The sequence below is a fragment of the Myotis daubentonii genome, chromosome 6, assembly GCF_963259705.1.
Source record: "Myotis daubentonii chromosome 6, mMyoDau2.1, whole genome shotgun sequence".
NCBI lineage: Eukaryota > Metazoa > Chordata > Mammalia > Chiroptera > Vespertilionidae > Myotis > Myotis daubentonii.
In genome coordinates, this window is record NC_081845.1 from 5,674,350 (window position 1) to 5,700,083 (window position 25,734).

The 25,734-nt window shown below is 44.8% G+C and overlaps 1 protein-coding gene across 7 annotated transcripts in view; it reads right to left on the reverse strand.

Annotated features, from left to right (window-relative positions):
* ARID1B (AT-rich interaction domain 1B) overlaps window positions 1-25,734 on the reverse strand; it is a 400,125-nt gene that overhangs the window by 295,144 nt on the left and 79,247 nt on the right. For 6 of the 7 annotated variants that reach the window (XM_059699964.1, XM_059699960.1, XM_059699962.1 and 3 more), the window contains one exon: window positions 10,935-11,129. The exons of the other annotated variant lie outside the window; for it this stretch is intronic. In XM_059699964.1, coding sequence (XP_059555947.1) covers window positions 10,935-11,129 — 195 coding nt within the window. The remainder of the gene's footprint in view (window positions 1-10,934; window positions 11,130-25,734) is intronic. 7 annotated transcript variants of the gene reach the window in all.

The window sequence follows — 25,734 nt, forward strand, 5'->3', positions numbered from 1 at the left end:
ATGGAGAGACAGTTTCTCCTCTTAAAAAATCAAATAAGATCAGCCAGTCTCCAAGCAGGAGCCCTGCTGCTTTCTGAACTGACCATCACAGCACGGCAATGGGCGAAGATGAAAAGAAAATTGGGAGGCGCAAGAAGAAAAAGAAAGTTAGATTCTATGCTTGTGCAAACTTAAAATGTGAAAATTTCTGTAAAATTCACCCCAAAAAACCTTTGAAGTCTACTTGAACTGAAAAGCACCCCACTTTCTTCTCCCGGACCCAGGACTCTCCTGCTCCAAGCCCAGGTCTAAGGTCACTATTCCACCCGTGCAGCTGTGGCTGCCCCCAGAGCGCGCCCTGCACGTCTACGGCACACCATCACCCAAACACCGGCAGACATGCGATGCCATGAGTGCACCTGGAGCTCTCTACAGTGAGTAAACCACTAAAGACCCAATAACATTCTCTTAAGTCAATAATCCAAAACAACAGCAAATCAAATCGATGCATGAGATAATGGTATTTATATGAACCTAAAATACCAATTTTTAAAATTCAGTAGGGAGCAGCTATAATTAGAATCTGCCTGCATGCACCACATAGTCTAACACCTCCCTCACTTTCCCCTTCCTGCCCCGCCCAGGAAAAGGTCCCTCCACGTTGCCTTAGCACCAGGGTGAACATCAATACCTGCACTCACTTCATACACTCAACTTGTCTATTTGCAGAGCATCCTGGCAACAAAGACCTGGTTACTGTCATCTCCATATCCCCAATGACTAGTGCAGCGGAGAGCACATGGCAGACATTCAAGATATGTGCGCTGAGTTAGACTAGAAGTGAGGAAACTCAACTTACAGTATGAACTGGTTTTCTTTAAAGTGAATCACTTGCACATAATGTCATTTTAAAAGAAAACTTTGTATTTACTACTACATGTAGGAAATCAGTATTACCAGCCATGCCGAAGGTAACACGCAATGCAGCATGATTACAGGTAGCTGGGACACATGCCTGCTGAGGCTCTCAGGCTGAGGCCTGTGCTTCAGAAGGTGACAAGAGGGGGAGGGATGGTGCCGTGTTAGAATCCTTGTTCTGGGATCCAGTGTGAGTTACGGATCCTGCCTAACAGCGGGCCGAGTGGACCCTGAGAAACGCTGGACTGGGTGGTCCTTAACTCACCTAAAGGAAGAACACAACTCTCTACTCCTGCTTGGGGGACCTTGGCAAGCTCCCTAGCTGCTCTGTCTTCCCACTGGCAGCGATTTGTTGAGAATTACACGAGAGGACACATGTAATGGGTTTAGCAGGAGACCCTGGCACTGAGCAGAAACTCAGTAATACCAGCCCAGAGTTAAAATCCTATGATTCTAGTATCAAATGGTACATCCGCTGTGAAAAACAGATTGGCGTTCCTTAAAGAGTGAAACACAGAATTATCATGTGACTTAGCAATTCCACTCCTGGTATATACCCAAAAGAACTGAATACAGGCATTTCAACAAACTGTACACAAATGTTGACAACAGTACCATCCATCCACATTAGCTAAAAAGTGGAAACAACCCCAATGGCCATCAACAGATGAATGGACACACAAAATGTGGTCTATCCACATAATGGAATAACATTTAGCCAAAAAAAAGGAAAATGGGCCCACTGGTACATGCTTAAAAACACTGTGTTAAGTGAAATACAGAAACAAAAGGTCATATATTATATGCTTCCAGTTGTATGAAATATCCAAAATAGATAAACCCATAGAGGAAAGAAAAGCAGATGAATGGTTGTCAGGGGCTGGGGAAGGAGGAAATAGGACGTGAGTGCTTCCTGGGGACGGGCTCTCATGGGGGCGGTGCAATGTTTTAGGACAAGATGGAGGTGATGGCTGCACAATACTGTGGACGCACCAAATGTCACTGAAGTGCATGCTTGAAAATGGTGAATCTGTTATATGAATCTCACCTCGGTAAAAATAACTGCTCTGCTTCTAAGTGCGACAGACATAGTAAGTAACATTCAATTTTCAACTTAGTAAAGGTCACAAAGGACTTCCCATGAAGCTAATGTGCAATGTCAAATGAGGCCACCTTGATTATAATCAGTCTTATTATTCAAAAACTCAAGTCAATTCCAGTCTCAGTGATGAGCAGCATTCCAGTTTTACCAGAATCCTGAGTTTAGTGATAGCGCGAGCCACGGACCTGAAATCTTTGCTCTGATTAACCTGATTCACCTCCCTTGCCTCAGTTCCCTCATCTATAAATTAAGGATCCTAACACCTACTTGAGAGGCCAGCATGAGGACCGAGTCAGTCCATGTAAAGGAAGCCAGTGCCTGACACAGAATAAGCCCTCAATAAGCAATTATTATTATTCATAAAATGAAGATCTGTTTCAAACAGAAGTGGGGCAAGGATCCGGAACATTCCTGTAAAAGTGCCTGGTATAATATGTGGCACCACAATTGTTATTATCATCACTGCTGACCTCTCATAGTTCACAAATAAGAAAACGGGCCCCGGAAGATGGTGACAATGACGAGGAGGAGGAGGAGAATGAGGCAACATCTGTGCTGAGGCACTAAATTCCTGTGGTTCCTTAAAAGTAAAAATCACTGATCTACCATACTCTTCAACTGGAATAAAGCACGTAGGAAGAATTCCTCTCATTCGCTCTGAATCTCACTTCTCCCCTCCGCGGCGCACTTTCACGCCAGGCGCAGCCATGCCTCCACCTCAGGAAACAAGCGACCGTGCGGGAGGGAGTGGCCCGAGCGAGCCTGCTGACAGCGAAGCTCCAGGGGCTTGGCCCCATAAAGCAGTGAAAGTCTCCGCTAAGAAGAGTGGGTTAAACTTACCAATTCCACTCGCAGAGAACTACAATGTCATGTTTGAGGCTGGTTTTCCATAAACAAACACCAGCCTTTGCACAACTCCAGTGTAAGTGTGGATGGAATACACGTCCACACCACAGAGGCCGTGGGCCCATTTCACAGCCCCTTCCCCCACCCACGGCAGGGCTCTGCTCCACTGGGAAGGAATTCTCTCCGAAAGCAGTAAATTCCTACCAGAAAAACATCTGTTTTCTATAACTGGCATCCTAACCATTTTCCTAACCTCAGTGAGCACCGTCAAAGGACTGGGATGAGGATGAAGACCTGAATTCGTATCACCCTTACGCCAAATCCGATCTAGCTATGCCCACCTCCCCGCTTAGGGTATTACCCCCAACAGCAGGAGAGAATGCAGAGGCCCAGCCATGAAGTAAAGTGGCAGCTGTCTCCAGCGATTCAGTGGAGTTAGAATCAGAGAAGGATCACAGGCCCCTAACCCTACACACAGTGGAATATGCAACAAGAGTCTCTCACCAGAAATTCCGTCGGAATCTAAAGCAGAGTTAGGAGTACGGCCAAGTGGCTGTCAGCAGCTTCTAGCAGCTCCTAGCAGCTCCAAGGACGAGCCAGAGCCAGCACCACCTGAGTTCAACTGAAAACTGTGGCAGCATGGAGGAGGGGCCCCGCTCGGCCAGCAAACTTGGGCCTTTCCGCGTGGGCGCCAGAGGTCACTGGCCATCTACAAGCCTGCAGGTTCTTCCCTTCACTTGTTTGGAAACGTCTGTGAAGTGCAGGGTACTGTTTCAGTGGTTCTCAACCTTCTGGCTCTTTAAATACAGTTCCTCATGTTGTGGCCCAACCATAAAATTATTTTCTTTGCTACTTCATAACTGTAATGTTGCTACTGTTATGAATCATCATGTAAATATCTGATATGCAGGATGGTCTTAGGCAACCCCTGTGAAAGGGTCGTTCGACCGCCAAAGGGGTCGCGACCCATAGGTTGAGAACCGCTGGTTTAGATGGACCACAGCAGGCAAAACCAGAAGCTAGTGTGGTCTAGAAGACTGAAATCTAAAGCTGGATTGGAGCCCTGGCTGGCGTGGCTCCTAGGTTAGAGTGCTGGCCGGCGCACCAAAGGGTCGCAGGTTCGATGCCCTGATGCTTGCTTGCTCGCTCTCTCTCTCTCTCTTCCTCCCCACTCTCCCTCCCTCCCAGTCTCTGAAAAAAAATCAATGAAAGAAATATCCTCGGGTGAGGATTAACAAAACAAAAAGTTAAAACTGAAATGAAGAAACATTAACTTACTGTTATTTTAAAGGAAAAAATCTAAGCGAGGAGACCTTGTAGTCAATTTCCCTCGGCTGCAGATGAGCCCAGGGAGGTCCAGATTTTTCCACACAGATTAAGCATTAATTGGCAAGGACTAAACTGTCCCAACTCCTGGTTCTGGGCGCATTTCATCCCTTTAGGGCAGAGGGGAGTTTCTGGCTCACTGGGGAGTTTCTGGCTCACTGGGGCGGGCCCAGCAGGAGCTGCCAGCCAGTGAATGCTGGTTAGGAACCTGCTGGCTAGGAACCTGCTCTCTATCCTTACTTATTGGCCTATCTGACCCCTGGTTGTTAACCCAGCTGCACAGGGAGTCACCTGTGGGCTCACAGGAAGACAGAGGGAGGCATTTACATGCAGATGCCTTGATATGAACATCCATCCTGGAGTTTTTAAAGCGCCATAGGAGGTTCTAACATTCAGCAAAGCTCGACAACCACTGGCCTAAGATACACTATTTTGTCACTCGAACTTTCAATTTAACTTCTGGGATTTGGGGGGTTTATTAAAGGAGTATAAAAGGAATAGGGTGGGTTTTTTATTGATATAAACTGTTAGCTTTACTTTAATTGTTTAAATGTTAACATAAATATACTTCTTTCTTTGGTGAAAGCAAATAAACCAATTTTATTTAAAATATACTCAAGTAAATCATTTCATACTAAAACATACTTGGGATTTTCATCTCAAAAATAAAAGTAACAGAAAAGCTTAGCAGACATTTTATTTTTATTAAATATATCTTATCGATTTTTTACAGAGAGGAAGGGAGAGGGATAGAGAGTTAGAAACATCGATGAGAGAGAAACATCAATCAGCTGCCTCCTGCACACTCCCCACTGGGGATGTGCCCGCAACCAAGGTACATGCCCTTGACCAGAATCGAATCTGGGACCCTTGAGTCCGCAGGCCGATGCTCTATCCACTGAGCCAAACCGGTTAGGGCAGCTTAGCAGACATTTTAGATTGCAAGTCTATATATGTAAAATACATAGAATTCATAAGTAAATTAAAAAAGAGTACTAGTATAAGCTAACAGCAGAGAATAAGCACTATACACTGAATATAATCTAGAATACCTACAACTGTGTAAATGTTCAGATAAAAAGTAGCTCTGGCTGGTTTGGCTTGGTGGTTAGAGCAGTTTGGCTTGATGGTCAGAGCGTCAGGCCTGTGGATCGAAGGGTCTGGGGTGCAATTCCCAGATGAAGGGCGCGAACCTCAGTTGCAGGTGCCCCACCCTGATCAGTGTGCATGCGGGAGGCAACCAACTGATGTGTCTCTCTCATGTCAATGTTTCGCTCTCTCTGCCCCTTCTCCCTCCTTTGCAACTCTCTCTAGAAATCAATGGAAAAAATTTCCTCAGGTGAGGATTAAAAATATATATATATAAACTTCCTGATATAAAAGTACCTTTTCAAACTAAAAGAAAAATCATCTCACATTTTTTTCTCATTAAGCTGATTTCAAGTATAAAACCTGGTTTTTCTAATTTTTAGGAAAAAGGATAAAGATTTTAGACTTTTATAAATTTAACTTGAAATGTGATCTCCTTTATTACACCTCTACAAAAAAATGTCACATTGAATGCTTCAAAATGTTTAAATCCAACTACAATATAAAAAGTAAATAAAACCAGTTAGGTACTCTAGAAATTTAAATTTTAAGGAGCAAATAGAAATTACCATATCCACAAATCTTTTCAAAAATATTTTCCTGGTACAAAACTCCATCTACAGGGACTTTGGCATCAAAAATAGTAGCATCTGCTATCTACTTGGAAGCAGAAATGTGAGGTGTGAATGTACTTGGTTGGTAAACTGTAAATACCTCCATGTTCACTGATGAAGAACAACTGAGGAAATCAAGACACAATATGGCCAACAAAGGCCATTATTTATAAAAATCTGCCTCTGCTAAAAGGACTCCAAACGCTTCAGGTGTACACGCAAAGCGGCTTGGCTCTAAGTCTCGCAGTAGAGAACATGCATGTAGAAAACACTGTAAATTAACAGTGAGCTAGTTCACAGCACTCACTACTTTACCGGCCAACATGTTTACCTTCATTTTATTTATCTGTTATGTGCATGTATATCCTTACACAGGTAAAATGCATGTTTAATATATTATCTATATGCATATACAGATAATTTCATTACACCACAATACCACTGTCACAAATATGCTGTTTCATGTGTGAGGGAGCACGTGCGCATACAGGTACAAGTGGGTATCTTTACTATAAACTATCAAAAAATTAAATCTGAACGTGAAACAGACAGGAGGTGCCCATTCCTCTCGTTATGTTGTCACGCCTTCCTTGCTCATCCTATCACACTCAATCATGTCCTTAAGAACAGGAAGTCTCAGCTCTTGTTAGAGGAAACGAAAATTAGGCCCTGGCTATTAGATTCCCATTTGAGATTCAGAGACTGAGTTTAAACAAGCATTTCATGTCAAAAGACTTTAGAATTTTTACATCTTTAAACAGTCTTCCCCTCCCCATTCATCCTTACTTTTCAGACACATTGTTCAAACAATATCAAAACATATATATAATTTTAATTATGAAAATAACACAGGTGGGAATCCTATAACCTGCTAGGCTGCCTTAATAACCTCCCAAAAAAACATTTATTTTAGCCAAACAATTGTAATGTTGGTCTCCTTTAGAAACATCTGCTGTCCCAATAAATATTTGCATTGGAAGAAGTGTTTTGGCTGTTAAGATGGCACCAAATAAAATGCTTATGTTCTAAAATAAATATTTTAGACAAAATACACACAGCAAAACAGACATATCCAAAGGCTGCAGAAGATAAATTAAAGACACAAATTTAAATGCCTACTGATTTTTAAAGGTTTTTTTTAAAGAAACTAATTTTAATTCCATTTTATTTTAAAACAAAATTAAGTAATTTCTATTTCATTTTGCCAGACTATCTTTCAAAACAATGATTATATTCCATGGTCTTATCATTGTAAAGGTCTTCACAATACAGGTATGTTTTTAAAAACTAAAAAAGTCATCATTTTCCATTATAAAAGCACTCATGGACTTAAATCTCTCACCTTACCCTCATTCCTTTTCCCTGGTTTATAATGCCAACAGGCATCAGGTTATACAAACATCTGCAACAAGGTAAGGACAGTTAAAATATTGACCCAATAACCCTTGGTAACTCAAGAAACATCTCAGACGACATAACCTGCCTGGCACAAATAAATATACCTTTGTTTCTGTGGCCTATTTCTCCTGGGCGCTATTTCGTTTATATGAAAAATCTTTTTCAAAGCAAGCCACACAGACCTATGTATACATTACGATCACAAAGGACAAGGAAAATGAAACAAACATTTGTTCACTCATGTCCCTGATCCAGGAAAAGATATTTTGCTGTCTACGTTTTTTTAAATAACTGAATACCTCAGAAAGAGGCAAGACCTAGTACTTGTCCCCTTGAAGATCACATATCTTCTGTGCAGCCTGTCTGAGAGGAAATCAGCCAGTGGACTCCTTTCTGTTAACCATCCCAGGTTTGAACTCCAGGAGCTGGAGGCAGAACGCTCCCCACGGAGGCACAGAAAATTCCTTTCCCTCCGCAGCTCAATAAAAACCCAAGTAGGCTAGTTTTCAGGGCACCGTGCGAAACTAATCTGTTTAGTCATGTATTTGCCTGATGATGTGGGAGAATCAGCAAGGGAAAGACCACAAATCTAGTTCCAGTTAATAAACACAAAAATGATGTACCATTATCACGTCATGCTTCAAAGACCCAGTCATGAGTTTATTTCAAAAATAAAATTATCACCATACAAATCACGAATTGCCAGGTTAATACTAAAATCACACACTGAGTGGCCAGCTCCTCCTGACCCTCAGAGACGAAAAGCAAGCAGTGATACCACCCATGTTAAATCTCCTATAAGCATGGCTGTTCTTTCTAACAGAATACTCATTTAAAATTCCTGTCACAGGAGTGGAATGCCAGCCAGGAATCAAACTGTGACCCCTGAGCCAAAGACAACTTACCACTCAGCTGGTAAGTGGGCCACTCAATTTACAAACTTGAATTCCTGCATTTTGATCCTTTGCAGAAATATAGGAGCAATATTAAACGAACCGGATTCAGCTCATTAGAGGTTCAGAAACCAAACGCAGAAAGCTCTGGAGGCCACCCAAGGCAAAGTCATGCCTCGGTGTTGATGGCCACGCAATAAAAACTCCATGTCATCATTATCTGCCTACTTTTTTCCTGAACAACATTAGCAACCATGACTACAACAAGGCTCAGACAATTACACAATCCTAGAAGACAAATAAGACCAGCAGCCAATCACTGTGCCAGGACTTTGTGGGTAAGTTCATAATTACCCACACAAAGCCACTCACTGAAAATTCCTCACCAAAGGACACAGACTAAAGCTAACAAAATAAATGAGTTCTAATAACCTTTACCAAAACCTTCATTTTTTTCCCATTTCAAAACCTACACCTAACTGACCACATGAACTTACTATGTATGATAAAAGCTGTGTGTCCCCTTTAAAATGTTACATTCAAAAAGGCGTTCAATTAGGTCTAATTCAGCCCTTTAGATTTCAAAACGAAATAGTTTATTTCAAGGATGTATAATAACTAATGAAAAGATGAAAAGCAATAAAGGGTTTTAGAACCCTCCATCATGATGAACTCAATACGAAAGTTTGACATTTTCTAGCCAAAGCATTGTTTCCTACCAGATACTTGACTTCCCTTTCACCATCAGAAAGATCTGTGTTTAGAATCAGGCATTTCTATTGGTTAGCAGTAAAATACCTCATCTAAAAATCTTAATTAAACATTTGCTAAAATACTTGGTAGGTAATATTCATCAAATTGTCCCTTCCAATAAATCCAGAGTCACTGGATTTCACAAGGACATAAGAGCCACAGGGATTAATTAACAAAAAAGCTAAGAACACTGAGGGTACTCTATGTATCGGTAACATGTCCTCCGCTTTAGCCTTACACATGTGTGCTAAGCACCTTCCTAGGTCATCATTCTTCACACGCCTTCTCCAACTGTTCGATTCCCACTTTGGTACTACAAACTAAGCCAATGGCAAACACTTCTAGGAAGACTGGAACTCATTCAGAGGACAGATAAAGGAGCAGCCAGCAGCTTGCCAGAAACAGCCCCTTTCGAAATGGCTTTCCAATTTCCCATCAGGAAAGCAGCGGGGAGAAAGGGGCAGAAGCAAGGAGTGACCAGCATCGCCCCCTCTCCATGGTCCTGCTGCTGCTGCTTTTTTTGTTAGATTCTTGTTTAAGGTCCTGCTACTTCTTACTAGCTTTCTGCCTCTGCTCTGAAGTCGCCAGTGAAGTCGCCAGGGCAGAATTAGGGCTTCAGCGGCCAGCTGCACTGGCCTCCTTCCTCTCGCCTCACCTTTCAATCCTTTACAAATTATCTCCCTCTCACAATGAGCAACCTCAATGAAAGATTTGTACTCTAGATAGTAAGGTATTGCTGGGAGAAAGGAGTAATGTTGGAAAAGTTTAGAGTAGCTTATGCTGGACTCCTGAGCGGCCCATCTTTAACAAGCAGGGTGAGAACTTCCGACAGTAACAGAGGCAGGTAAGGAACCAGAGTGGGATTCTAAGGCGGAGCTACTTGTCTTTCCCTACAACCGTGGGAAATAAGAGCATGGCCAGTGGAGGGCCAAGGTAAAGAGGAAAGACACTATTCAGCCTCTGAAAGAAAAAGCTCAGGGGCACCTTAACCAGGAACTTTTAATGCAGCACGCGGAATATGATGTACATTCTCCAACCCACTTTGGAGAGAACGAAAGTGCCAGTTTTATTTCCACGAAGGGTTTTTGGTCAAACGTCAGGAAGCACCTCCTGAGAGAAGGGCTGTGAAGCCTGGAGTGGGCTATGGCAGCGCCACGGAAGCCCCTCTCCCTCTGTGGAGGTGGCGGCCCAGAGCACCCTGGGGCTATGGGCACGGGGCAGGGGCTTATGAATCAGCCTTTCTGGTGTTCCTAGTGACTAACTCACCCTTCCCAGATTCCCTGCTTCCTCGGGTAACATACAGGGTACACTCTCCAGCGCCCAGGAGACGAGGTTACTACTGCTATCAGGCAGATGGTCACTTAAGGCAACTCCAAGTGTTTGATTCTAGAGAAAAATCCTGGGTCTTGAGAACGGAAAAGTCTTTTTTGTTTGTTTGAAGTAAAAACAGAAAACCCATGAAAATCTAAGAGAACAGATACACATCAAATCCTCTTATATGAAACACAGAAACCTGTTTCAAAAGGTACAGAAGACATAAAAGTAAAATAACTTTTTGGGAGACTAAAAACATTTTTTTTAAGTTGATGCTATCTTCATGAGAAAGACCTTTAAATAACTTAAAACTTTGCCTTAGGAAGTCTATTCACAGCTCAAACTCTGACAGTCTGACACCAGAAATGTTGGAAAGGCAAGTTCACTTCAGGGCTAAGGTCTATATAATTTGCTGCATAATGATGACAGGGTACATCTTTCAAAGACAGCTGGCAACACGGGCCTTCTACCAAACTGTGTTCTAAGAAGCTCACTCTTCCTTCTTTAAAAGAAATGGGGGGGAGAGAGGAGGGTTGTACCTGTGATTATTTAAAAATATATATATACATGAAAATTGAAGAGAGCAGAAAATCAGTGACATGCCCCCTAATTCTCCCAATACCAACCTTAGGTGGACAATAAAGACAAGACAGACCTATCCCCGGTGAGAAGAGGGGTGGGGGAGGAACAAGAGGCACAAACCTGCTGCTGTGGGTACTGCATTCCTCCCATGGCCCCCGGGGTCCGCCCTTGGATGCCGATAGGATACCGCTGTGGGCCTGGGGGGCCGTAGGAACCTCCGGGGTATGGGCTGCTCTGCTGAGGCTGAGAATGAGGGCTACTGCCCATTCCATACAACTGAGGCCGCTTCATCACCATGGGATCCATTGGGCTGCCCTGTGAAAGAGTAAGTGAAGAAGCAAGCTTACTAAGTCATTTGTTACAAAGGCAGAAAGTTTGTCATGATGACACATACATTAAAAACACAACTATCCTTTAAAAAATATTATAAACAATGATAAACAAAAACCCAGAAAAGCATTAAGGAAAATACCTACATGGACACAGGACATTTTATTTTTCTACCTTTAGGAAGGTTTTAACAACTAAGAGGAGCCAGCAGTAAACATAAGGAAAGACTTGCATCCTAAGCAGAGAGAAAACATTTGCATCTAAATTCTGTTATGCGTGTGGGAGTAAGTCTCACCCAGCTCCTCTTAGCTTACTAGTAACAAAGGCAAGGTATACTGAACGGTTAGGAACACTTTCTGACTTAAAAGTATTCTTAGAACTACTTTATTTTAGACCTGAGTCGGCAAGTCCTTATCAAACATTAATGCAGCTGAGTGCTCATTAGAAAGTGAAAGGATTTTAAATAATACAAAATGTCTAGGGTAAAAACTTTCAACAATCACTAGTGTGCATGAACAAGCACCCAGGACTATGAGTCAGTCACAAGCCACCTTCCTATGTAAGTCAGCATCTTACCAAACATAACCAGTTCAAAACTAGACTCTGTGTTTTATTCTTGTCTTGGTGAGTCAGCCAAGGGCCTCGGGGCCAAGGCCATGCGGGAGAGCTGGAGCCGGAGCCTCAGCCTGGGCTTTAAGATCCCAGAGCCGCCAAAGAGCCAGGCAGGGGTGGGGAAGTCCCTCGCCACAGTGCTACAGGGCCTGCAGCGCTCACCCAACAGGTCGGTCACTCCTTCCTCCCAAACCCTACACTGCTCCCTACTGCGGGCCAGACTCCATGTTCACACTGAGTTCATGGGCACTCTCAGGAAGATTTGAGGATTAGCAGGAGAAATAGGAGAAACCCATGTTCAAGATGGGGAGGGGCAGAGCGTACAATACAACAAAGCAGAGAAACAGCACAAAGCAGGGGCTCAGGGGAGAGGAGCTACCTGGTGTGTATGAGGCAACAAGCAGTTTAGATCCAAATGAAACAGCAATTTGCAGAGAAGCTGAAGCAGGCAGAAGCCAGTATATATACAAGGTGAGCCTTATATGTCATTTTAAAGGCTTCAGGTTGTACCTTGGGGATAAACAGAGCTACAGTCAGATCTGCCTCTCAGAAGGCTGATCTCAGCGTGGCTGGAGCCAGGGTGGTGGCCACAGCAGGCGGGTGAGCTGAGGTCCTGAACTGGTGGGGCAGCAGAAGAAACAAGCCCAGATTCAAGTGACAGGCCGGGGTGCGGGGCACCTTGGAGACCGAGTGGTGGAAGCCAGGAGCAAGGGGGCTTCACAGATGCTGAGACAGCATGCGGGGCAGAAGCACAGCAACACTCCCAGGAAGTGGGACCCTTCAGGATTCTACAGATTAAATTTGAGGTTCCCACTGGAAATCCAGGAGAAAATACCCAGAAGGAAGACACACAATGAGTTTCCGTCCTGGCGGTCAGGTCTGGCCTACAGTAACAACTAGGGAACTCTGCATACAGAGGACATATGGTCCTGGAAGGCAGCGATCTTTTTGTTTTACTCACTATTATATCTCCAGGACAGAAGTCAAACAGTGCACTTGGCACATAGTAAATGCTCAATAAATCCTAGATGAATTAATCAACAGGAATCATGTGAAACAAGAATTTTATCCAGGAAGAATATATGAAAACAGAAAAATAGGTGGAGGACAAATATATAGAAAATATCACCAATTAAGGGAGAAGGCGGGGGGGAGGGGGGCCACAGAGAGACCAAACGAATATTCAGAAAATGCAGTTAGAATTCTAGAGAGCAAGAGAAGGGAGTCATGTGTAGCAACAGAACAGGCATGTCAAATGCAGCCCAGGGTCCAACAGGTGAGGAGGGCTAAAGCTTTTGCTGTCCCCGTGACGAGGAGGCCATTGCTGACCGTGGCCAGGGCAGTCTCATCACAGAGGTGAGGGCAGAATCTGACAGACTATGAACTGAGGCACAAATGGGAGGCAAGAAAGGGGAGCCAGGACTGTACACCCCAAACCCAAGTTGAAGAAGCTGCCAGGCCTGCCTCCCACCTACACCCCACCCAAGGCTGCATCCATCTTTGCCCTTCTCCCTTCTTAGGGTTACCCTGGTGTTCATTCTAATGACTTGATTAATCCAGTCACCACACAGGAACTGCACTGTGCCAGGCGCTGGTGGCATAAAAAGGAGTGTCAGAGGCTGAGAAGTGAGGCAGTCACTAAAAGAGAGGGGCTGCACCAAGATTACAATGGAGACGCAGGAGACGTCCTAACAGGGGACACGAGGCCCTGCGCAAGGAGCACCTCCAAGCTCCTAGAAGAAACACCTGAGCTCAGTCCTGAGGGATTCTTGGGAATTTGCCAAGAACTGATTTGCCTGAATGAAAATATGTGTCGGCCAAGTAGTTCTCAAAGTTCACAGTTTCATGGAATTCTATCTGTGTTACTTTCACCTGTCAAGAAAAACTGTGCACATAACAATGACAGAAATCGCTCAAACAATATACTGATGTTACACGTGTGCTGACTTCACAATTCAACATAAACATATATATTGACAGATAGGTTGTAATAAAACTAAAACAGAAGGACTAAGAATTAAGTTTTGCCAGAATGATTTAACTTCGAATTTATGCCTAAAACAGCACTTTGTTGCAAAAGGTAAAATAAAACTTTCGATGGAAGAGTGAAAACCGAGGCTGAGCTGGTGCTTCAGAATCTGCAGTGAGTCAACGGCCTACAGAGAGGCTCAGTCAATCTGATTCGAGGCTAAATGTCCAATATGGGGCCCTGAGGCAGCCTGTCTTCACCTTCAGTCTGGATTACCCTGGGTATATGGAAGGTCTGCTTACTTCACTTCAAACAGTACACAACCAAAACTGGCATAACTAAAGCAGAAATTCTAATTGGAAAATGATGAGAATGTCTACATTTTAATGCTATAGATAACAGTGTAGCAAATTCATCTTATCAGTGACTAAAACTGTTTTTGTAATATCTGTTTCATCACTGCCATGAACTCTCACAGTCCTACTTAAAATTCAACTAATTTGCACCCATGTCAAAAATGTTAGCTTAACGCTGAGATTTCTCCAAATCGAAAGCATGAAATACACAGATTATCTGCACCTCTCGAAATGCATCAACTATCTTCCAGTGAGACTTCAGACATGAAAACAGACACTTATCCAGTGCAAATTATTCCATTTTAACCTTCTCTTCTTTGGCCTATTATTAAACATTCACCCACAATCCAAATCCATCCCACTGTGTACTCGTGCTATTTCTAACATTAAAGATGTGCTACTGCAGGGTCTCAACCCCTGCCTTTTACAAGTATCTCCGAAAGAAACCAAAGACCAAACCAAACCTAAGACTTTTCCAAAAATCATAAAGGCCAAGTCGCTTCTCATATTCACATCTAGCCCAAAACAATTTTCTATTTCTATCACCTGCCCTTCTGTTGATATATTCCAGAGCATCTCCATTTTCATGTCTCACAATTTACGTTGTATCAGAGAGATGGCCCACATCAAGAATGTCCTCAAATACTTCTCAATATATTATTCCATACATGGTTTTCCTTTCTAGATATCATTCTACAACAGCAGTAACCCAAGCTCCAATTATGTAAAAAAAAAACAACAAGTACTTTGAAGGCTACAATACAAATCACCCATTTTCAAAGAGCGCTTAACATGACTATAGGTTATACATATCACACATGCCTGTATGAGTTATACATATAACACACAACCACACACATATGCATGAGTTACACATCTCACACACATACATATATGAGTTATAGGTTATACATCACACACATGTATGTATGAGTTACAGTTATATGTCATACACATCTATGTATGAGTGATTGGTTATACATCTCACACCCACGCACACACCCTTTCCTGGATCTCCCTTCGGAAGCTGCCACTGCTGCCTCCAGCCCTGAGTCTATTAGAGGAGGAAGAGTACAATGTTGACTTTCAAAGTATGGACTGGAATACAGATTCTAGACATACCAGGTAGCACAGTTAGGCTGTATTCTAGGTTTAAAAGGTTTTCAGAGGTTAGCCTGGGAATCCAACTAACCTTTTCAAGATTCAAGTTAAAAACAATTCACTTTTAGTATACTTTAGCTAAACTTGATGCCTTTTATACGTAAATACTCCTTCATTACCACTCCTTTGGAATATGCCTACACGTGTTTTTATAATAAAGATATCTATGTAACTGTATTTACTCCAAAATATTGAGTTAAGGAGACAGTTAGTAGTTTCTTTATGCGTATACTATTTCACAATTTCTTCAGCCCAACTCCTTAGGGCACCCACTGAAGAAAAGGCATCACAGAAAGAAGGTCCACCACATGGTTTTGACCCACAATCGTACGTATCCAGACTGAGCAAGAGCTGAGCAGAAACTTCCCGAGTCGCTGTGTGGGGAAATGATCCCTCTTAGCATTAAAGAGAACTTCTGAGGTAAGATTTCATACCTATAAAATGACAACAATCATGAAACCCCGTGTGAGTGAGTATTTGAACCAGTAGGTAAGTCTTTCTGGAGGATAATAGGTCAATAAGCTTTAAACAAAAGCGTGAAGAATTATATCTGTTCCAACCCTAACAGTCTCTCGAGTGGGGCAGGGATGCGACTTAGCCAAACTTGTCCACAGCTACATGAATTCTAATTCTGAAGGGAGACCGCGTGGTCTTGGGGAAAAGCATGGGCTTTGCATCCAGAGCGGATGCGTCCACACCCTTACCGACCACCACTGCCCTGCCCACACTGCTTCGTTCTCAGTTTTCTCACCCACTGAAGGGGAGAAGTACTACCTACCTGACAATCACTGTGAAAACCGAATTAGTAAGGACTGTAAAGGGTCTCTGAGCCACTTACTAATGGTTCCAAGAAGGAAACTGAAACTCCTTAAGTATCCAATGCTACAGAGCGTGTACCGAGCCATAGCATGTCAGCATAGGGGAACACATGGAGACATGGAAAAGTACACGGAAAACCATGGCGGATGTTTGCGAGTGATGTGCATGAATTACAGCCATGTGAAAACTAGGCTGATAATGATCAGAGGCAGCCATATGACCTGTAAGTAGTGGCTGTCATATCGTGAAGCAATCACTGTTTACTTTGCTGTGATGCTAAATATAACTCTAAATGCCTCTGGTTTTTTCCCAGGCATGCTGCAAACATTGCTACGGCGCTCTGTGGGGTGGGGGCGGATGGGACCCAGCTGTCCCGCCTCTGTCCTCCTCCAGGCCTGCGCCACCCTCCATATGCAGCACAAACACAGAGAGAGGAACTGCCCGTCCTCTATGGCTGCCCCCGCTCTCCTCTCCGCCTAAAACCACACTCAGTCAATCTGGGTTCAAGACCACAGAACTTCTCCCCTCACCTACCCCAGGAACGCCACAATGGATCTGCCCAGAAATGCTCCCACGCTGCTGGTAGCAGACCTGAGTTGCCTTGTATTGTTACTTAATCCATGCGCGATTTTTCCACTTTCCATGTATTATTTCCTACCTCCCAGGCAGACTCAAATGGCAATCCCCATGCTTTGCATTTTCTATGTCTCAGCACACAGTGCCAATGGCTTAGATGGCTGTGGTGACTCACACAGGGAATGATGACTGATCACAAAGTAAAACATTCTCGAATATGAAAGTAAACATCACTAACCAATGTCTACATCAACTCGGCACATGTATGCAAAAGACACGTCAAGTCAATGATAATACAAAATCCAACAGTCACAGTCAAGCTCTTCTAATGTCATTAGAATCAGGTTAAGTCAAAAATAGGAACAGGTCACCAGAGACTCTTGCCTCCTTTGATAAAGAGTGCATATTCCTCTTCAACCAGAAACACCAAGATTCCCAGTGTCCACTGTCAGCACTCCCACAGAACCCAAAGAAGCTTCCCCATCCCAGATGGCTAAAGGAGGCTGGGAGCTGGGGGCCGCGCCCAGCGGTGCAGAACCGGGGCAGCAATGGGAGCAGAGCCACGTCTCCTGACTCAGGGCCTGTCCCCTCCCCTGTAACATGCATCCATGCACAGCCATGAGACGGAGGGAGGAAAAATGCAACCCAGCACCTAAAACCGTTTTGTTTTCTGCTTGTACTAATAACAAAATAGTGCCTGTTTATTAAGACTTGAACTAAAACAGGACTAGAGGCCCTGTGCATGGATTCATGCACTGGTGGGGTCCCTCAACCTGGTCTATGCTCTCTTGAATTCCAAATGTGGTTATCAGCATACTCTCTTTGGTCACTACAGAAATATTAGCCACGTTCTACAATGCCACGAGAAGGATCAATAAGAGAAATTCTAAGATTTTTTTAAAAAAAAGAGAGAAAAGGCTGTTTTATTGTTGGCTCTAAGGACTACCAAATTATTGGTGCCCTCTCACCAAGATGCCATTTGCAACGTGGAAGAGGGCAGGGAGAGGCCAAAATACTCACAGACTGACTTGGAAGAGGACCTTTGGCAATATTTTTATTTGTTTATTTGTTTTAGAGAGAAAGAAAAAGGGAGGCGAGGGGGGAGACGGGAAGGGGAGAGAGGGAGGAAAGGAGAGAGAGAGAGAGAGAACGAGAACGTTGATTCGTTATTTATGCATTGATTGGTTGCTTCTTAAGAGTATGCGCCCTGACCAGAGATGGAACCTGCAACCTTGGCATATCGGAATGATGCTCCAAACAACTGAGATACCCATGTAGGGCCCATAGTCAATATTTTTGGTTTTGGCCTTAAGTAAGTTACAGAGAACACACACATATATATATATTATATACTAGAGGCCTGGTGCACGACATTCGTGCACGGGCAGGGTCCATAGGCCTGGCCAGCGATCAGGGACGATCTATGGGGTGACTGGCGGGGCAATCCAGGGGCCCTGCTGGCACCCGCCTTGGCTGGCCTGGCACTGCCTGCTCGCCAGCCCCACCCCCCACTGCTGCTGCAGGAGGTGACTGGCGGGATGACTGGGGGGCGGTGCTGGCCCATTCACTGGCCCCACTCCCCAACTGCGCTGCTGCTGCCGCTAGTCACCTCCCTCTGCAGGGTGACCAGCAGGTCGATTGGGGAGGTCCCCATTGGCACCCGCCTTGGCTGGCCTGGGGCCTGTGGGTTGGGGCAGCTCCTCCGTTGAGCGTCTGCCCTCTGGTGGTCAGTGCATGTCATAGCAACCGGTCATAGCGACCAGTCATTCGGCCAGTAGTCCCACTGTTCAGTTGATTTGCATATTAGGCTTTTATTATATAGGACTAGAGGCCCTGTGCATGGATTCATGCACTGGTGGGGTCCCTCAACCTGGTCTATGCTCTCTTGAAATCTAGGATCCCTGCAGTGATTGGACCAAAACCAGCAACCTGACATCCCCCAAGGGATGTAGTAGTGAGCAAAGTGACAGGCAGCCGGGGAGGAGCCCGAGCCCGGGCCAGCGCCAAGCTGCTCCTGCTCAATCAGGCCCTCTGCGCCTGCCACTGTGGCTTAGGAGTGCTGCCACAGAGCGGGGAGAGACTCCTGCCGCCGCAGCTACTCTCGCCAGCCGTGAGACTGGCTTCAGGCTGAGCAGCGTTCCCACTGTGGGAGCGCACTGACCACCAGGGGACAGCTCCTGCGTTGAGTGCCTGCCCCCTGGTGGTCAGTGCGCGTCATAGTGACCGGTCGAGCGGTCAACCAGTCATAACAGTCACTTAGGCTTTTATATATGTAGATATGTAGAACCACAGAATAAATTTGAAGGAAGAGGGCAGGGAATGACAAACATTTTTGTGAATATCTAAAAGTGTTTTTGTTTTTCACATATACATTATCACTGAACAGTAGAACGAACAACATTTTTTCCTAACTACACTTTAAATTTTATCGGACTCTAAAATATCACGTGATTTTTATTTTTTCAGAATTAAGATTAACCATAAAATATTAACATGCTGTTACATGTATAATTGATAAAGGAACTGCCATAAACTACCAATAAAAAGTAACAATCAGAAGCTGTGATTCTTAATTCTTAGGGATACTCAAAAAATGCATTCATGATATATGTACATCCCAAATTTATCATACAGTCTCAGAGGCTTTCTAGAAAACCATTCAAAGACTCCTGACCTCCACTGTCAAATACTAACATCTGGCATGCATTTCTAAAGCACTTTAATACATGTTCACTTTATCACAATTCTTAAAAACACCTGATAAAGGGTTCAGCAATGAAACACGCTTGTTGGAACTGAAAAGACCCTCCATACATTCATGTATGTATAAATCCCCTAAAACTGTATATACCATGAGTGTTATGAATTATTTATTTGTATATAACAGAAATCTGTTCCTTGTAATTTACATCCACTGGTTTTACTTTGGTCCTTTCACAAATATTTGAAGATAGCTGTATCTATTTCCCTTTTCTGAGCGAAATATGTCAATTCTCAGTCCCCTTAACTCAAAAGGTATTATGGGGAGCAACTTGCTTCCTTTTTTCCAGACCCCACATTTTCTAGTGCTGATGCAGCCACAGATCCCTGTGCCTACTTGGCAGCCCCACTACGCTCCTGATCCACCCGTCAGCTGATTAGTTCCCACTTCCCCATCTCCTGCTATACAGCTGGCCAGCTGACTCAAGTTGCAGAATTTGTCTTTCTCTCTGCTTACTCTCCTTTTGCTTATTTATGGTCACCATCTAGCCTGACATCTAACATATTAACTGTACTCCCTGTCTGGAATCAACCACCAATTACATCAGCATGCCCGTTCATTCATGTCTCTGTCCATGTTGCTGGTACAAACACTGAGAGGTCAAGGGAGAGGACGAGCCTTGGGCTAAGCGCCAGCGCCACTCATGAAGACTTGACAGAAATCCCGGCACTGGCGTTCTCGGAGGAAGGCCCACGTCAGAAACCTTCCCGGCCTGTTTGTGGCCAGGCCCCACCTAAGCATCTCTAAATCCTGATGCCCCCGCCCCGCCCCCTGTGACATTTAATTCTTATTATTCAAAAAGTGAACTCCTATTCGCACGGAGGGCGCCTAAAAGGCCATTAACTTGGTCTAAACAAGCTTCCAAAGAACATGGTATACATGAAGGAGAAAAATAAAGGAATAAGAGGACAGTTGAAGGACTGAGGTAGAAATCACTAAGAAATTGTTTTAAAAAATCATATGAAATGATATGAAAAAATAGCAAATAAAGTTTCAAAACATAGTAGAGAACTGAAATGCATAAATGTTACAATATATATTTATATACTGTATATGAGCCCCCTAGAACCATAAGAAATGCAAAAAATTCACTGTTAATAACTCATTCTAGAATTGCCCCCCTTAAACATCAAATTACCCTCCTGTGGGGCATGTACCTCTGTTGGGAACCACTGCCTTAGATCCTTTCCGCTGACCAGCGCTCCTCCAACTCACTGACGCAGCTCGTTATGCAACCACAAATCCACATCTGTCTCTGGGCGACAATCCCTTGATGGTTCAAATTCCTCCATCTTCTCTAATATAAAAAACTAGAGGCCCGGTGCACAAATTCGTGAACAGGTAGGGTCCCTCAGGGTAGGCTGCGGGGATCGGGCCCCAGCTCACGCCCCCAGCCTCGCAGCCCCACAACCCCACCTGGCACCCCACCATGGCCTGGCACTGCCCCCTCACCTGCTCCACCATCCCGCCTGCAGGGCCATCGATCGGGGCCAGGCCTCCTGCCCGGCTCCCTCAGTGCCCCCTGCTGCTACCGCCAGTCGCCATCTGTGAGGCAATTGGTGGGGCTATCAGGCCCCCACTCGCACCCGCCTTGGCCTGGCGCCGCCCGCTCACCTGCTCCACCATCCTGCCGCAGTCCCACTCTACTCAGGCCCATTGGGGCCGGCAGCACCTCCACTGCCGCCCTCTGGCAAGCGCCACGTCGCCAACACCCACCATGGTCCGCGCCACCCCCTGGTGGTAAGCACACATCATTGCGAGCGGTCGGACTCAGTCTCCCCGTTGAACAACCTCCCGAGGGGAAATTTGCATATTGGGCTTTTATTATATAGGATCAATAGCCCAAAGTTTAAGAAAACACTTAGAATTCAAGGCAAAAAATATAAGAGAAAGGCGGGGGGTTAGAGCCGACAAACTTGGGTGTGAATCCTGCCTGTACTACTCAGGAGCTACATAAACTTAGGCTCACATTCAACAGAGTGCAGTCGTGTTCACCTCTTCTGTTGCTGGGGACTGAATGAGGTACCACAGGGTTTATCCCACAGGAAGAGTTTCCTAAATCTTTTGTTCCCTCTTAACAAAGCAGCGAACTGAAGTCAGAGCAAAAAATCACTCAATAATTTAATCTATTTATTTTCTTGTCTCCCGGCACACTGTTAATGAAAGCTGGATATTGTGCCTTCCTCATCTTTGTACCTAGCTCTCAGTACAGTACAATGCCTGCCATGGGCACTCACTACAGTGGTTCTCAACCTTCTGGCCCTTTAAATACAGTTCCTCATGTTGTGACCCAACCATAAAATTATTTTTGTTGCTACTTCATAACTGTAATGTTGCTACTGTTATGAATCGTCATGTAAATATCTGATATGCAGGATGGTCTTAGGCGACCCCTGTGAAAGGGTCATTCGACCGCCAAAGGAGTCGCGACCCACAGGTTGAGAACCGCTGCACTAGAATGTGCGCCTCTCGATGGCCAATAGGTACAAGAGGTAAAGGATCGCACCATTGCGGACAAAGTTGCACTTTTCACAAGTTCATATAAGCCACAGCTCCCAATGCCACCTCATGCCTGCGTGCCCCAAATGTGTCTCCCTTGGTTGGTTTCTCTGAGCCCCACAGCTCTGTGCCCAACTGCCACCTAACACTCCTGCCTGGATGCCCAGGGGATCCAATTTCAGTCAAAAACACCACCCCCACCCAGACACACAGGTTAGAATGCAAGGATGCATCCGGACTCGTTCTCCTCTCTCCACCGCAGCCAGCCCGCGCAGTCAGCACTCTGGGAGGGAAGTCTTCATTAGAAACCGGCCATCAACAGGAAACCTCCCCTCCCACCGCACTGGCCTGGGAGGGGAGGGGGGGCTCTAGAAAAACCATGTCCTTTCCCTCACCTTCTCTGCAAGTAGAAGGGGCTCTGCTCCCTGCCCTCAGAGCCGCCCTCCCTAACACGGCGGAGGCGTCCCCTCGGAAAGGGCTGTGCTTTTGGACACAGCACTCATCAAGGTCTGCACGAATATTTATTTGTGACTATTGATGTGTCTCCCTCCCCAACGAGTCTGTACCCCAGGAATAGCAAGTGAGATGGAGAAGACAAGTATTAAACCCATTTATAGCTATCTTCTAAGTACCACAGAGTAAGTCCAGAAAATGAAGCTGTTTGGGTTCGCCGGGTTTTGCCTGATTTTTAAAAAGCGGCAAAAAACTATTACTCGCCTAATCTCCCAAGTGCAGCAGCTTGTATGTCCATTCAGTGAGTAAATTACTGTCTGACTGAACTATACTTTGAAATTAAATTTAGCAAATGAAATAACTTTATGAAAAAACCTATGTGTGTGTGTGTGTGTGTGTGTGTGTGTGTGTGTGTAGTCTAAAAGCAATATCAAAATAGTAATGGAATGCATTTCTACCTTCCCTCGGATATTATTCTTACCACCAAAAAACTGTAAAGCTATTATCACAGCTTTAACAATTTCTAAAATTTACATCTCTAAGTAAACAATATTGTACATATTCATGTGTCACTACTGAAAACCTAGTAGCAAACTCTTATTTAAGAGAAATAATATGGTATATTTCCCATACAGATACAGATTTAAGTCAAGAAAAGAAGGTCTGTGAGAAGATGTCCAATTTCCCTCCCACCACTTTAGTTGTATGACGCTAAGCAAGTCCTGCACAGCGTCTCTGCATCTCATAAATCACCTGTGTCACCTCTGTCACTAGAGCTGTTACAGCACGGGAGACAGTCAAGCTCTCGGCACATGCCGGCTTCAATGGGGACAGATCCCATTGCCATTATTCCATGAGGTACAGCTCCAGAATAACCCATGAGGCACGTGCCCTCCAGGGCTCCAGGGCTGTGCACAGGCAGACACTGCTCATCAGTCCTGGCGCGCCTTTCCAAGCCCAGGAAGGCTCGGGACCCTTCGCCTGTGGATTCCAGGCAGCCACTGCCACCTACTCTCAGTGGCTCTAAGAAAAGACAGTGTAGATGGATAGGTAGGTGGGAAGGTGGATAAACAACGTAGCACAAAGTTGAAAATTGATGCATCAAAGTAAAAGTTATATGGGATTTCTCTGTACTATTATGACTTTCCTATCAATTTTATAATTATTTCAAAATGAAAGCTAAAAACAGACAAAAAGGAAACACAAAGACAAAATAATCCCTTCTGCAAGGGGGTGTGCAGCTCCTTCCCACTGAGAGCCCCCAGGCCCAGTGCAATGTGGATGGACGGGGCCTCTGGCAGGCTTACAGCCTCAGGGGCTGGGCGGTGTGGGGAGGGCAGTCGGGGAGCGGGAGCTAGAAGAGTCAAAACTTATGAGAGCACAGAGGGAAAACCCAAGTGCATGTGACAAGGTATAACTGGGGAGGGAGGTAGAGGCTGCAATTTTCCTAAAAGTACTGGCGCTGGCAAAACACACCGAATATGTATTTCTAAGTAGATGTTTAAAATATTCTTAGGAAGCTTCCATTCCACACAAAAATATTTTAATTTAAAACAAACAAACAAACAAACAAACAAAAAAGACTTTCAGAGTTAAAACCCTGCCCTGGTGGAAACCCTTTCCCACTAGTCACCTTTTCAGGTTCTCCCGCTCAACCCTCAGAATGTGCTGAGGCTCCTGGCCCAGGCCTTTTTAAAGATCGCAAACCAGCCCTTAAAGATGTGAAATGGGCCATCTTTTAACCCAGAACTCTCCCTGATTTGTTTTTGTAAGTTAAAAAAAAAAAGGCTTTTGCAACTGCACTTTAGTGAGTGGCCCCACTGCCCCCTCTGCCCCCCACCAGGCTCAGCAGACCTGTTCCGGGAGCGCCCCAAGGGCAGGGGGCAGGCAGGGGGCAGGCTGGCTGTCAGGTTCTCCGGTTTAAAATAAGGACAGCAACTACTCTAATGAAAACACATCCGGGATTTTTAAATCTCAGTACAAATAAAAACTGAAATTATTCCAAAACCGTGGTTGGCAGAGCTTCAGGTGGAGGAAGAACGGGGTCAGCGACCACCAACTAAAGAGCAGTTTAAGTGCTCGCTATGGCAGGCGAAGCCCAACTCTCCACCATCCACCGCAGGACCTGATGAGAAGCCTCCGGTACAGGAGCCTGGGGTCAAGTGCAGACTCCGGGGTACACCTGCCCGGCCAACACGTGGCTCCCCACGCCTGTGTGATCGTGGGCACACCACATAAATTCTCTCACCTGCAGCTTCCACCCCTGACAAGGTGGGCTGCAACAGCACCGGCCTCCTAGCATTGTTACAGTTTCAAATATTTAATAGCACCGGAGGCACAAAACTCAGAACAGGGCCTGACACGACAACAAGTGATCAATTAAGTGTTAGAGATTATTTCTACTGGGCAATTTCACTCCTCTGAGCTTCACACTTCCTCACACGTAAAGTGAGGGATTAAGAGATGAACTCTTAAAGTCCCTTCCTGTCTGGGATTTTAGAATTATCCCTCCTTCCTGCCAAAACTACCAACTGCCATGGTAAGAAGCAAAACACTGTGGACCTTTAGAGATATCTCTCCTTTCTGCCTCATTCTTTCACCAGAAACCTTATCAATACACTGCCCTGAAGATCAAAAGTTAGGGGGAGGCTGGGGCTGGGGTGGGCTAGAAGGGGTCAGGGGTGACGGGGGGCGGGGGTGTACAGACATATGTAATGCTTTCAACAATAAAGATTTAAAAAACAGAAGTCAGAAAGAGGGTTTTAAAAGTATCTAAAGACTTCAAAACCCACAAGTTCAAAATTCAAATAATCAAGGCTCAATTTTAAGGTGACCTCCAGCCACCTGTCAAGTCTTAGCCCACACTGAGCCTGGACAGCTCTCTTGCACACCTCGGTGCTGATGCACTAAGGCATCTGATCACCCTCTCTGAGAATGCCCTTGCACCCCAAATGCCTTGGCTACCTCTAAACTGAAACAATTCTTCCTAACCCCACAAAGCACCAGCAGACAGTCTGCCTTCTCAGAACTCCCACCGTATACTGTGCCTCTTAGTTAATAGATAGTCAACGTTTACCATAACCACCTGCAACTCTGCTTATGTCCGTCTCCCTCACCAGCGAGCTTCACAAGGGCTTGAATGGTGTCTTCCTCATCCTAATTCTCCTTCTCGCCCCAACTGATCATACACAGTAGACAATTACTGCTGCTATTATTTCATTAATAAAATAAATCAATCAAAGAAACTCAAATGCACCCTAACCCTTACCTCCAGCCATCCTCTTGTAAATAACACTGTATGCCATCCTAGATGTGTCCATTATAAGTAGTAAACTACGGAGCCTGGCCCCAAGTCTGGCCTGTGGCAGGCACATAATGTTTGGT